Here is a 14076-nt window from a genome sequence, read left to right as displayed (position 1 = left end):
AGCTTGGGCCATAGAGTGAGACTGTCTCAAAAAAAAAAAAAAAAAAAAAAAAAAAAAAGAATACCTCAGATCCATCCATCCCATCACCTTCACATTAGTGACGTGTGAACACCTCAGTGCCTCAGCCTTGGGCTGTAGTGATAGGCTGCCAAATGCTTTCAATACTCTCCCTCTTTCAACCCATCTATTCCCCTATGGCTAATTTAATTCCTGAAAGTCCAAACTCCTCTTCTTACATGCTCAAACTTTTATTATTCCCCAACACAAACTTTATAATACTATGGCCACTTCAGGCTCAGAGTTCGGTTATAATGTTTTTAACCTACCTTCATTTTAAGGAAAGCAAAGATATATATAAACAGCTATGCAAGAGAAAAACATATACATATATGTATAAACAGCTAGACAAGAGAAAAACAGATGAGGTCAACACTGAAATGTGGCCCTGTATGCTCAACCTGGTCACCATGCCAGGCTCTCTCGGGCAGTTTGAGTATCCAACACCCTATTCCCCATCCATCGTCGGGACCTGTGCATAGCATTATAATACTAGCTGGATTGTTAGGGGGAAATCTTCAGTTATATTTTGATCATTTGGGAAGAGGTGAATTAATATTAAATTTTAACAATGTTCACATTAATCTGTGACTTTTTGTACATATCCACACATTGGAAAAAGAAATATAGCCAAATATTTGATTAAAAAGAATATAGTCACCATAATCAAAGCAACTAGCTGGAGGTTTGGCTCAAATATTACATTCTGCAGGCTGTGGAGGATGGTAGTCCTAACGGGTCAGGTCTGCTTCTTTCTTTTTTTTTTTTTTTTTGAGACCGAGTTTTGCCCTGTCACCCAGGCTGGAGTGCAGCCACACAATCTTGGCTCACTGCAACCTCCACCTCCCGGCTTCAAGTGATTCTCCTGCCCCAGCCTCCCGAGTAGCTGGGATTACAGGCGCACGTAATCACATCCAGCTAATTTTTTTGTATCTTTAGTAGAGATGGGGTTTCACAATGTTGGCCAGGCTGGTCTCAAACTCCTGACCTCGTGATCCACCTGCCTGGGCTTCCCAAAGTGCTGGGATTACAGGTGTGAGCCACCGCACCTGGTCTGCTTCTTAAAGAGGGTAGTGAATGCATGGTTATAACAGTTGAGGATATCTCTACATAGTATAGTCAACAGTCTCTAGAAATATGTATATTCAAAGGACACTTTGCACTAGCAATGAGTCCACAGGTGTTTTGGGTGTTTTGCTGTGCACAACTGCAGTGCTCTTTTGTGCCTGTTATTATACAAAATGGGCACTGGAGATACTGTGACAGTGGCTTATATCTGGCTAAACCTTGTAAAGCAATTCCAGCTGATAATATAAGAACTTTAGGCATTATAGCTTAAAACTAAATGGGAAATGCGTAACATTAGATGGTCCCTATCACTAGAGTGACTGAAACAGAGGCTGGGTACATATTATACGGGCTTCATAAAGGAGATTCCAGCATCAACTGAGTGGGACAGGTGGATCAAATGACCATTTAGTTCTCTTCTAATTGTGACAATCTTGATAAATATTATCAAGGCATATTCGATTGAATTTATACATGTGTGGCATAATCTCTACATCTTATGCAACTTGAGATCTAAAGATAGATAGAGGAACAGAAAAGGAAAATTGTTTCTTTTTTGCCTGTCTAGTACAGTGGCTCTCAACAAAGAAATCTTTTGGATCTCAAAAGAATTTTTGTTGACCTCCCTACCTCCATGAGGGATTTATTATTATCTGTTGATTTTCAGATGGCATTTTCACTTAGGAGTCTAGGGTTTCTTACATGACCAATGCCCCACCCATATCTCTGGGGGCTGGAGACATGGGATGGTCATTATCCCAAAGATCTGAAAATCTCTGATCCAGTTACTATTCAATGTAGGGCTATTTAATATAATATGATCCAGAACAACAGAAACTTTCATTTATATTTTTGAATGAGCATCTTATTTTCCTACATTGTACTACTGGGGAACAAGGGAGCGAACAGTGTGATGAATGAGTCTTCCCTTTATAAGCTGGCTTAATCATGTGACTCTGGGACAATGCAGGTGGAGGTCCCTGGTGATGAGAATAACTAACTGAGGGATCCTCCCGAAACTCTACCACACCACAGTTACTTGCTCCCCTCCAATCCATTTAACTATCTTTTTCACCTACTAACATTATTGAAGTTTGTAAATGCTTAATTTTCCAGTTCACTAGAGGATTGTAGAGAAACCACTTCTTGTTTCAAATGAAAAATATGAATTGTAATTCTGATTAAATATTTGCTAATTCAAAAATCAAGAGAAAATAATTTCATGTCTTTATTATGCATAAAACGGAAGATTTTTTTTGGTAAAATACCATATTTTAGCATATGTAGATATGTGTATTTTTTTTTTTTTTGAGACAGGGTCTCACTCTGTTGCCCAGGCTGGAGTGCGGTGGTCGTGATCTTGGCTCACTGTAACCTCCGCCTCCCGGGTTCAAGCAATTCTCCTGCCTCAGCCTCCTGACTAGCTGGAATTACAGGCGTGTACCACCATGCCTGACTAATTTTTGTATTTTTAGTAGACACGGGGTTTCACCATGTTGGCCAGGCTAATCTCGAACTCCTGGCCTCAAGTTATCTGCCCGCCTTGGCCTCCCAAAGTGCTGGGATTACAGGCATGAGTCACCACGCTTGGCCAATATGTGTATTTTTGCTCTTCTACTCATAAAACTCTCCTGAGCTCAATGTAGTTCATTGGGTCTACAAAAAGAGCATAGTTATCTTAGAAATATTTCATTGCACAAGGCTGGCAGCTTGATCTTGTATGGGGAACTACCTCAGTTTCAAATCTAAACGTCTTATCCCCTGCTGTAAGCTGGAACAGAGGCATCGATAAGGGAAATTAGTGATAAAAGGTAGTAAATTATACACTGCAGTGGCTGCTGGATCTGATTTAGAAGTCATAACTGACCCGAGTTTGAATCCTGGCTTTCCTACTTATTAGCGGTATGACTTTGGACTACTTAATTTTAACCTTTCTGGGCCTGAGATCCCATATCTTAGATAATAATAGCAGTTATCTCAAAGGGTTGCCATAAGGATTAAATAATACATGCAAAGCACTCAGCGCAACATCATACTTTCAGAAATGTTGGCTATTTTGACTATTATTTCTGTAAATTGGGCACATCTCAATTAGAAAATCTCTAAAGTAGTTCTGAATCCCATCTCATAGAGTTGCAAAGGGTTTGGTCAATGCAACCTTATTTTTCACACCTTTTAATTTCTGCAGTAGGCTACTGTAGCAGCCACTGGCACAGGTGGCTATTGAGCACTCCAACTGTGTCTAGTCAGAATTGAGATGCGCTGTAAGTGGAAAATACACATCAGATTTTGAAGATTTAATACGAAGAAAAGAACGTAAAATCTCAATTTTTAAATATTTGATTAAGCGTTGAAATGATAATGTCTCAGATATACTAGGCTAAATGAAACACATTATTAAAATTAATTTCACGTGTTTCTTTTCACCTTTTAAATGTAGCTACCCCAAAATTTAAAATGACATAAGGGACTCGCATTATATTTGTACTGGACAGAGTTCAGGTAAAACCTTTCTACTCATAACGTGGACAGCAGCACCTGGGAGCTTCTAGAAACGCATATGTTCGGCCCCGACCCAGACCTATCCCAAGGCGATGCTTACATCTCGCTCCAGATGATTCCGCTGTTTAGCATAATGAAGAGGGCCGATGTGGCTCAAAAGCCACATACAGCGAATAACTACTAACTGCTTTCCGAAAACAGCAAAGTGATGAGGAAGAAAAAAGTAGCTGAGAAGAAGTAACAGAGAAAGAAAAAGACACTCAAATTCTAGGAACAAGAAGCAGAGGAGAAAAACCCAACCTGGGAGATTAAGTGGAAGGGCACTCCCAGACCTCTGCCTCCATAAAAGTAGACGGAGATGCAAACTGAGATAAGACCTACAATCAAAACCCCTCAAGGTCCAGGAAACTGTCCCTCAAATCTAGTCTTACCCACCCCTCAGCGGCCTCAGCTAAGCTAGGCCTGGGCCCGAACAAGTCCCAGGTTAGGGTTCGACGCGAACCACTATCCTCCCCAGGGCTGCACGGTTCCGTGGGGCATCTCTACCTTTCGCTTAAAGTCCCGTTTCCCAAGACACAGGACGCGTTTCCCGGGGCTCACCTGCCTCTGAGCCGCCCCAACGGCCTGCACCTTCACCACCGCCACCTTCCAGTCCTTCGGTAGAGAGCCCGCCCCCTGCTCCCATTGGTCAGGCCGCTCGTCACTCCTGAAGGGCGGGGTCGGACTCGCGAGGCTGTCGAGAACGCCATGGCAACCGATCTCGGAACTACAACTCCCGTCATGTTCCGCTCGGGGGCGCAGAGAGAGGCGAGGCACCGCCCCAACGACTACCAATAAATGGGCGAAGTTGGAATCGCCTGGATGGGTTCAGTTTTATGCAAATTATAGCCGAAGGCCACACCCTTCCTCATTCCAACCATAGGCCCGGCCAACCCCTTTAGGTTGTGCTTCGCCTCCTTCTTCCTTTCCACATTATTCTCTCCTTTAAAACCTCCAATAATTAAGTCAATTAAGTGCATCCTATCTGGTGTCTCGCACGGCAACGAGCAGATGCGCCGAAATCGTGCAACAAAATCTCCATAAACCACGATAGGCAACCTCAGACCATAAATCTCTGGTTACGCCTACGTGGGGAGGAGGGGGAGAGTGCTAATCCTGCCCCCACACAGCCCCTGCTGATTTGGCTCATTCGGCTTGTCACTCTGTTGTCTTACATTTCTTTGGCTCACCCTCCTTGGGTTCGCACGGTAGGCGGGGCCAGCGGTAGGGGGCGGTGAGAAGGTGCGGGCCCCTTCTTCCGATTGGCAGGCGGTTTCCCCACCCACTTATGGGCGGCGATGGTGGATGGGGGGCGGGGGAGGTAGCGGAGGGAGATGAGGAGATAGGCGGGAGCGAGGAAGCGAGGGAGGGAGCGAGGGAGGGAGAGAAGGAGGTGGAGAGGAGTGGAGGCGCCAGGGGAGGGAGCACAGCTTGGTTGCTCCGTAGTACGGCGGCTCGCGAGGAAGAATCCCGAGCGGGCTCCGGGACGGACAGAGAGGCGGGCGGGGATGGTGTGCGGGGCTGCGGCTCCTGCGTCCCTCCCCGCGGCGCGTGAGCGGCACTGATTTGTCCCCTGTCCGGGGCGGCAGCGCGGACCCGCCCGGAGATGAGGTGAGGAGAGGGCTGCACGGCGGCGGCCTGGACCGCGGGCGTCTGTAGCGGGGGCGGGGGTCGGCGCGATGGCTGCCCGGGGCATCAGTCCCGCGCCCAGCGCTTGTCTCCCCGGCCGCCCTTAGCCCCTCGCCGCGCGCCGAGAGACGGCAGCAGCTGCCCCTCTGCCTCGTCCTTCCAGTCCTCGGGGGCGGCGGCGGGGTGACGGGCGGACCCGCACTGGGAGGCCGGGGGCCGCGGTGGGCCGTGGGGTGGCGGCCGCGGGACGGGCGTGGGGATGAATGGGCCCCGCAGCCCCGCCGCCAAGCGGGCTCCCTCCTCTCGCGGGGACCCCGGGCGGCCGCTCCTTCCCGGGCTGACCTCGCTGCCCTCGGCCGCCGGCGAGGGGCGGCCCGGCCTCGCCTCCGGCCGGCCTCCCGGGACCCGCGCTGGCGGGAGCGGCGCCTCCTCTGCCTGGAGCCCCAGCTCTTTCCTCGGCCCCTCGCTCGCGAGCCTGCAGAATCCTGGGTCAGTGAAGGGCAGGCAATGCCGTTCGGCCCCAGGGCGCGCCGCGGGGCCGCCCCTGAAGGCATTTAAAGGAGAGCGGCTTCCGCGCCCTGTGAGCGCGTCCCCGGGTCCGCCGCGTCCCTTTCCTTCTTACGCACCGACACGGTTTTGTGGTGTGGACCCAAGGCACAATTGCAGTCCCTTGCTTGCGCGAGGGAATGCAATCAGAATTCCCAAAAAAAGGAAACCGGCGAGGAATCTGCCGCACCTTCCTGCGCTTCTGCTTGCCTTGGGATTAGAAAACAACTTCGGAGATTACATTTCCTATGGGCAATCTTTTGTTGTGATTCAGACTCAAGAAGGCTTTGCTGTGGAAGAAATAGATTAGCGGCTTCTCTGTGGAGTTGGAGGCTATAGAGATTTTTATAGCCTCTTCAATATGAAAGTTTCCTCTAGAACTTTGCCATCATCAGTGCTATTCTGAGGGCAGCAGCAACCTGGAAATTTAAATATATGCCGGCTCCGGCCAGATGCGTTTCTTTGTGCTTATCTGTTGGCATTCTTCTCTTGCTGCTCCCCTTGATCAAAACGTACAGATAATAAAAACAAGGCCAATGAAAAGGGTAGATAATAACAGCAAATCCCATACAAACAAATGACTCTAGAAATTCCCCGTTCTGTCAGCGGGGAGGCAGTTTTGCTAATCCCGTGGAACGGATGAAGAGAAAGGCACAGAGATCTCATGGATTATGTAGTGGACAGGATGTGAGGGCAGGAACTGGGGCCAGGACCCAGCAGGCCAGCTGGTTTGCATGGTGCCACTCTAAACCCCCAAAATATGAATCGGAGGAATGTATTTGTTGGGATACCTTCATTTTTAGATGACTTTAAGGTTGAGAGTGCAGAAGCTTAAACATCCTTCATAGTTATTGTTTCTTAGTTTATCTCTGAGAACAAAATATGTTTCTGTTTAAAATTTCTTTTACTGGTGTGCTTGAAAGGTTATTTTGATGGGAGTTTCCTTGTAAGTAAAAACATTGAAAAATACGTACATATGAAAGAAAAATCCTTAGTACAGATGGGTTTGTAAAGAATCCAGGGACTTTGAAGTCATATAAATTAAGGAGCGAGGGACACTAATTTGATGATGGTGTTAAAATTATTTCAGACACCTTTAAGTAGTCCAGTAGAGATCATTTCTGATAGTATGATTTTTTTTTAAAAAATGATATTTCTTTAGGAATGCTTCTGTTGAAATTGCTGGGGCGCATGGTACCGTCACAAAACTCTATTATTATTCTGCCTGAGTAAGAGAGGAAATGAACAAATTTTTAATGTACTTTGGAACCCTGCGGATTGCTCAGATACTAAGCATTGTGAAATAGGGCATAAAATGAGTGGTAGCAAGTTAGTTCGGTGAAATGTTTGTCCCTCTTAGCATTTTTTTTTTTTTTTTTGGCAGTCGACTAGCAATTTTCTTTTCCCTGAAGCTTATCTTCAATATTGGTAGTAGAACCTCTGCTCAAGTTTATCTTTTTCCCAAATGCCTAGATTGGGACAAACTATCAAGGCTCCTGTAAGAGATTAAGGAGGAGCTGCTGGCAAATTCCTTTACTTTTTTTTTTTTTTTTTTTTTTTTTTTGAGGCAGGGTCTGACTATGTCACTCAGGCTGGAGTGCAGTGGCGCAATCTTGGCATACATGCAGCCTCGACCTCCTGGGCTCCAGTGATCTTCCCACCCCAGCTTCCGGACTATCTGGGACCACAGGTGCACGCCACCATGCCCAGCTAATTTTTAAATTTTTTCTAGAGACGGGGTCTCTCTGTGTTGCTCAGGCTGGTCTAAAACACCTGCCTTAAACAATTCTCCCACCTAGGCAGCCTCCCAAAGAGCTAAGATTAGAGGGATGAGCCACCATGCTTCGTCCAAATTCCTCTACTCTAAATCATCTTTTTAATTTGCTAAAATTTGTGAGTTGTAGAGAATTGATGACACGAGAGTTGGGATTATATTATGCACCTCCAGTTCTTCTGCCATAGAGCTGTTCCCTTCTGAATGATCACTTCCTCCTGAATGGCTCCACTTACTGGTTGGGTTTCTTAAAGTGTGGACCTCAGATCACTTACATCAGCATTAATGGAGGCACTTGTTAAAAATACAGGTTTTGGGCATGGTGGATCAAGCCTGTAATCCCAACACTTTGGGAGGCTGAAGTAGGAATAGCTTGGGCCCTGGAATTTGAGACCAGCTTGGGCAACATAGGGAAACCTTGTCTCTAAAAAAAAAAATTTTTTTTTAATATTCTGGGCTTAGTGACTCGTGCCTATATTCCCAGCTTTTCTAGAGGCTGAGGTGGGAGGATCTGGTTCGCTTGAGCCCAGGAGATCGAGGCTGCAGTGAGCCATGATTGCCCCACTGCACTCTATCCTGGGCGACAGAGAGAGCGAGCCTGTGTCCAAAAAGTAAGTAAGTAAATAAATACATAAAAATAAATACAGGTTTCTGTCACCTCACCTCAGAATCAGACAGCTGGAGCTGGGGCCCTGGAATTGGTATTTTTAATGCATTCTCCAGGAATTTCTCCTGCATAGGGAAGTTGGAAACTCCTGGCTTCCTTCTCACTGAGCATCTCCTGAGACCAGCTCCTGAAGTGGATAGAAAGTTTTTCAAGTAGCAGATTAAGTGTTATCCCTTAGGCTGCTAATAAAAAACAATTGACCATCACCTTCAGCTGCGTAATTGTACCTGTTGTACACCTTTCAGAAGGCAGAGGCTTTGGTTCACCTCTGTACCTCCAGGGCCTAAAACAGTGCCTGGAGGAACTCAGTTAAACATTTGTTGAGTGAATACTGAACTACATTGCAGTGAGACCAATCTTTTAAAAGTTACTTGTCAAATTAATCTATCAGTTAGTGGCATATTAAAGCCCAGCATATTACAAAAAAATTTTTTTTAGTAGTCACTGATTTTATAAATTAGGAGCACAAGCACTATACCCCAGTGACTTCTGTAAGTTTGGTTAGTTTAGAAAGGAGAGAGCTTTTCCCAGGCGTAGTGTGCTTAAGGTGATAGCCAGAAAGAAGATTCAGAGCAAAGCATTTGCTTAGAGAGTCAAAATGTAAATTCAAGTCACAGTGTAGTGGTAAATCATGTATCAAACTTATATTTGGTATATTGTCTTATATCAAAATGCCATTTTATAAACCATAAGTCCAACATACTGCTATAAAAATTGGTCTCTAACAAATAGAGAAAATTGTTATGTTTTTCAATTTCACTTTTCATACTAATAAAATTTGACCTTTACACCTTCTTTTCAAGAGTTCACCACAGGGCACCATAGATATTATGTAGTTAAGAGCGCAAACTCTGGAGAATATTGTGTTTGACCACACATAGTGAGTTTGATCTAACCTCTCAATCCCTCATTTCTTAGCTGAAGATAGGAATAGTAATAATAAAGTTCACATATTTCTAAGTGCTTATATAAGTTTTTGAGACACATCTACTTAATAAATGGTAGTTACGGTGATGATAAAGAATTGGGGTGTATAAAAATACCTAAAACTCAAAAGCTAACCTATTTAATTATTGTACTACTGGACTTTATGATAGTAAGTAGAGATCTGTTGCTTAAAAAAGAAGTTTCTTTGGTGGTGTGCATCTATAGTCTCAGCTACTTCGGAGGCTGAGGTGGGAGAATCACTTGAACCCAGGAGGTCAAGGCTGCAGTGAGCTATGATTGCACCACTGCACTCCAGCCTGGGTGACAGAGCAAGGCCCTGCCTCAAAAAAAAAAAAAAAAAGTTTATTGCTAACTCCTTGGTACTATGTATAATTTTTTTAATTGAATGACTAGACTAAACATTAAAAGTATTTAATAAGCTATCAAAGATGTATTAATAACTATAAGTTTTGAAAATAAATACTAAATCTCCTGATCACTTTTAGGTTAAAATATAGTTTATGATGAGCAACTAATATTCTTTGTATTTAAAAAGATAATTGTTTTATGGTAGAAAAGTTGAAATACAGAAAAGTATAAAGTAGAAAACTATGAAATACCCGTAAGTCTACTACCTGCATACATATTTCTTCACATCCTTTTGTGTGTGTGCATGTGGCTATTCATATACAATTTCTGGTAACAAAAATGGGATCTTGCTATATATATGGTTGTAACCTGCTTTTTTTTTGCTTAACATCTTGTCATGAGTGTCTTTCCCTATATATATATATATTGCATTATAACAATTTTAGTAACCAAATAATATTCCGTTTTATGGATCTATGGTAGTTTTTTTTTAATTTTTATTTTTTCAGACGGAGTCTCACTCTTGTCACCCAGGCTGGAGTATGGTGGCTCAATCTTGGCTCACTGCAACCTCTGCTTCCTAGGTTCAAATGAATCTCTTGCCTCAGCCTCCTGAGTAACTGGGATTACACGTGCCTGCCACCATGCCTGGCTAATGTTTGTGTTTTTAGTAGAGATGGGGTTTCGTCATGTTGGCCAGGCTGGTCTCATACTCCTCACCTCAGGTGATCCACCTGCCTCAGCCTCCCAAAGTGCTGGGATCACAGGCGTGAGCCACCATGCCCAGCCATGGATCTCTGGTGGTTTAGCCAATTTATTTTTATTAAACATTAGTTTGTTTATTTTTCCTCCACGGTTACTTATAACCCTGCAGTGACTGTCCTTCTGCATATGTCTCAATATACTTGTGAGGTTATTTTCATTAGGATAAATTTCTACAAATGGAATTCGCAGGATCAAAGCCTATGCTAAATTTTAGAATTTTTTAAATCCGTATTTCCAATTTGTCATTTAGAAAGATTGTAGCATTTTATACTCTTACCATGGTATATCAGACTTCCAGTCTCCCAGCCCCTTGTACCTTCCCCCCTTTTTTGGAATGACTTAACCAGTGACAAACCTAGTGAATTTTTGCTTTTAGGAAGAAGACTGGGCTGTTAGTATAATGTGTTTAGTAGTGTGATATGGAAACTCAGAAATCTCGTGCATGGGTAATAGTGATAGCTAATGTCGATTAAGTTCTTTTGCAGCATCTTATATACATTAACTCACTTCACAAAAACTCTCGTCTTGCAGATGCCTTGGAAACTAGGGTACCAGCAGTTAGACAGCCAGCAAGTGGCTGAGCATATTTTTACTGTAGAGTCCAAAACTCTTAGCCTGTTTCCTAGACATGTTTTGTAGGCATTTGGGTACTTTTTACGTTCTCGATTTCTGTTGTGGAGTAACTAAGAGGTTCTCTGGCATGTACTAATGTATAACTGGGCGGGGCACAAATTTGAATCCCTTTCTCTGAAGAGTTGGTCACATAAGTTAGCTCAGAAATTAGCCTTGGGACTGGTGCTGTGGGTCACTCCTGTAATCCCAATACTTGAGAGGCCAAGGTGGGAGCATTACTTGAGCCCAGGAGTTCCAGACCGGCCAGGGCAACATAGCAAGACCCTACAAAAAAAATTTTAAAAAGTAACCAGGTGAGGTGATGCCCACCTGTAGTCCTAGCTACTAGGGAGGCTGAGGTGGGAGGACTGCTTGTACCCAGGAGTTCGAGGCTGCAGATGCCACAGCACTCCTTGTCATAGTGAGACCTTGTCAAGAAAGAAAGAGAGAGGGGAGGGCAAGAGAGAGAGAAAAGGAAGAGGAGAGAAAGAGAAAGAAAGAGAAGGAAGGAGAAAGAAAGAGGAGAGAGAGAAAAATTAGCCTCGTCAAGTGTCCAGCATTCATCCTTAAAGCAGTCTTGTTATCCTTTACTCTGTAGTGGTTTTCCTAAAGTACCCCTGCATGAAAAACAGGATTAGAGTGCTAGAGAAGACTAGTGAAATTTGAAAAGGCAGTTCACTTGTGATGTGGGCTTGTCTTAGAAACGCAAGACTGTACAGAAGTGTGATGCGGGAGACAGCTGGGTGTGTGTCCAGATAGTTCCATGTTGGCGAGTTTGGAGATAGAAAGTGGCCTAAGGAAGTTTGCTTCCTAAGGAAGTTTGCTGCACATTCAGTGAAGGCCTCAGTGTAGATCTCCCAGATCCACTGGGAGATCACTGAAAAGTAAACCAAAACATTTTTATTAATACATGTGATGGTAGAATATCCAGTTTTGTTTCTAAAGTTTGTAGCTCTCTAAGAAAGTGCATTTTAAGCAAGTTAATCTATTTGAATGCATCACTGCTCTTTCAGCATTTTTCTAGTAGAATTAATGATAGGTAGCTTGCTTTATTAGCTTACTGCCCAGAGAGAACATTGGTGAAATTGTTTTGGCTTCAGCTCTCTGGACTGAGTTTGTGCTACCTAGCTCAGTTTTCAGTTGGTCACCAAAACCTGTCATTGTTTTTGTGTGGTATGGGGTCTGCTGGAGTCATGTGGTAGTGCGTTTGGCTCTTCATTGGGTGGTGGAGCCAGGAGTTGAACTGAGGGCTGTGGCAGAGTTTTGAATTCAAGTGAATTCGAATGTGAAAATAACAATGTCTGGCAGGGCGTGGTGGCTCACACCTGTAATCCCAGCACTTTGGGAGGCTGAGGTGTGCAGATCATGAGGTCAGGAGTTTGAGACCAGCCTGGCCAACATGGTGAAACCCCATCTCTACTAAAAAATACAAAAATTAGGCTGGCGTGGTGGCGCGCAAGTATAATCTCAGCTACTTGGGAGGCTGAAGTAGGAGAACTGCTTCAATTTCCTGCTTGAAGAGGTGGAGATTTCAGTGAGCTGATATTGCACCATTACACTCCAGCCTTGGTGACAGAGCGAGACTCTGTCTCAGAAAAAAAAAAAAAAAAGAAAATAACAAGGTCACAGCAAGTGGTCAGAGTTTTACCCTTGGTGGTTAAAATTAAACATCCTCTTTTTAATACAGGAGGACAATGCTCTTGCTCCTCTGTTGCACTGGTGAGCATTTGACGTGTTCCTCCTTGCATCATGTCTGCAAATCGTTCTGGTGTCTGGTGGCATGCATTTGCAAGACATGGATACAGTTCATGGACGTGGAGGAGATCAACTGGCTTTTAGTGTCAGGCTTTAATCAACCTAGTTAAGAAGGACACTGACTCTTACCATAAAAGCACTGAAACAAGATGCCATTGGAGCCATTCGTTTTGTGTGTGTGTGTGTGTGTGTGTGTGTGTGTCTGTGTGTCTGTTTGCCTGTCTGTGTGTACAGCGTTAATTACTTCTCTGCAAGGCAAATTTCATGACCAGTTTTGTTGTTCTAACACAGACAAAATGTTGTGTAAACACATATATCATTCCAGTGCGTTATCTATAGTGGGAGTGTTCACTGTGGATCCAGTGTTTTACAAAAATCAATTCATTTCTGCTGTGAACTTAAGATAGTAGATTTTAAAACCAAGTTATCTTTCAATTTCTGAAATTATCTGAAACTCAGCTGCCCCAATCTTGCAGAATTGGAGAATTGCATTTTGGCCACTGATTAATAAAAGCTATATAGCTAGTAATGAGAGAAACCTTGAAAAATTGACGAGAAAATGAGTGCCATTCTTGGTATATAGCAGATTTCAACGAATAGTAGTTCCCTTTGCATTTATTTCTCCTCTTTCCTGCATTTAATATAAAGAGCTAATATTAAAGTCATTAAATGAGAATAGATCTGTATTATAGGTATCACTGCTTATTTTTAGACCCCTTCAGATGCAGTTATTACAATTGTTGTTTTAATATTCTTTAAATGATTACAGGAGGAAGAAACTTGGTAGGGGGGTTACCAGGATGTTAGCTCCATGAGGGCAGGGAGTGTATCGCTGTTGTCCAGGGGGCTAGCCCCAGGCCCTAGAGCAGCGCCTGCTGCCTGGCAGACACGCAAGGGTTATTTGTTGGTTTATTAAATCAAGGAGTGTTTGAGGTTCTTCAAGCCTGGAGGCCAGAGGGCTCTGAGCTGGTGCAGAGCAAGTGCTGGGGGCAAGAGAGACAGGTGAGGAGTGAAGGAGAGAGGCCCACTTGGGACTTGACTCAGAATGTCTGGGAAGTAGGAAGTTAATGTAAGTTTTAAGGGAGTCCCATGATGTGCTTTTGTTTAAAAAGCTCCTTCTGGGTATCATGTGGGAGTGGATTGGAGGAGGGATAGAGAGGAACATTGCATTCACTCCGCTTCCACCTGTCGATGGTTGTTGACGTTTCTACCTAGCCTTCTACTTTTTTTTATTTTTATTTTTTTTCAATTTGCTCTCTCTTTTTTTTTTATTATTATTATACTTTAGGTTTTAGGATACATGTGCACAGTGTGCAGGTTTGTTACATATGTATCCATGTGCCATGTTGGTTTGCTGTACCCATTA

At 43.9% G+C, this 14076-nt stretch overlaps 2 protein-coding genes across 6 annotated transcripts in view; one reads left to right on the top strand and one right to left on the bottom strand.

The window, feature by feature from the left end:
- CRYZL1 (crystallin zeta like 1) overlaps window positions 1-4321 on the bottom strand; it is a 52537-nt gene extending 48216 nt beyond the window's left edge. For 4 of the 5 annotated variants that reach the window (XM_055279587.2, XM_055279584.2, XM_063639337.1 and 1 more), the window contains exon 1: window positions 4228-4321. The gene's annotated coding sequence lies outside the window, so the exon portion shown is untranslated. Of the gene's footprint in view, window positions 1-4173 lie in introns of all 5 variants that reach the window. The other variant, XM_063639338.1, reaches the window with a different exon arrangement.
- Window positions 4322-5036: 715 nt separating this feature from the next.
- ITSN1 (intersectin 1) overlaps window positions 5037-14076 on the top strand; it is a 241885-nt gene continuing 232845 nt past the window's right edge. The window contains exon 1 of the mRNA XM_063639318.1: window positions 5037-5277. Within this exon, the coding sequence (XP_063495388.1) occupies window positions 5273-5277 (5 nt within the window). The 5' untranslated portion in view covers window positions 5037-5272. The remainder of the gene's footprint in view (window positions 5278-14076) is intronic.

The sequence above is a fragment of the Symphalangus syndactylus genome, chromosome 5 (genome assembly GCF_028878055.3).
Source record: "Symphalangus syndactylus isolate Jambi chromosome 5, NHGRI_mSymSyn1-v2.1_pri, whole genome shotgun sequence".
Lineage (NCBI taxonomy): Eukaryota > Metazoa > Chordata > Mammalia > Primates > Hylobatidae > Symphalangus > Symphalangus syndactylus.
This window is presented reverse-complemented; position numbering and strand designations above follow the sequence as displayed.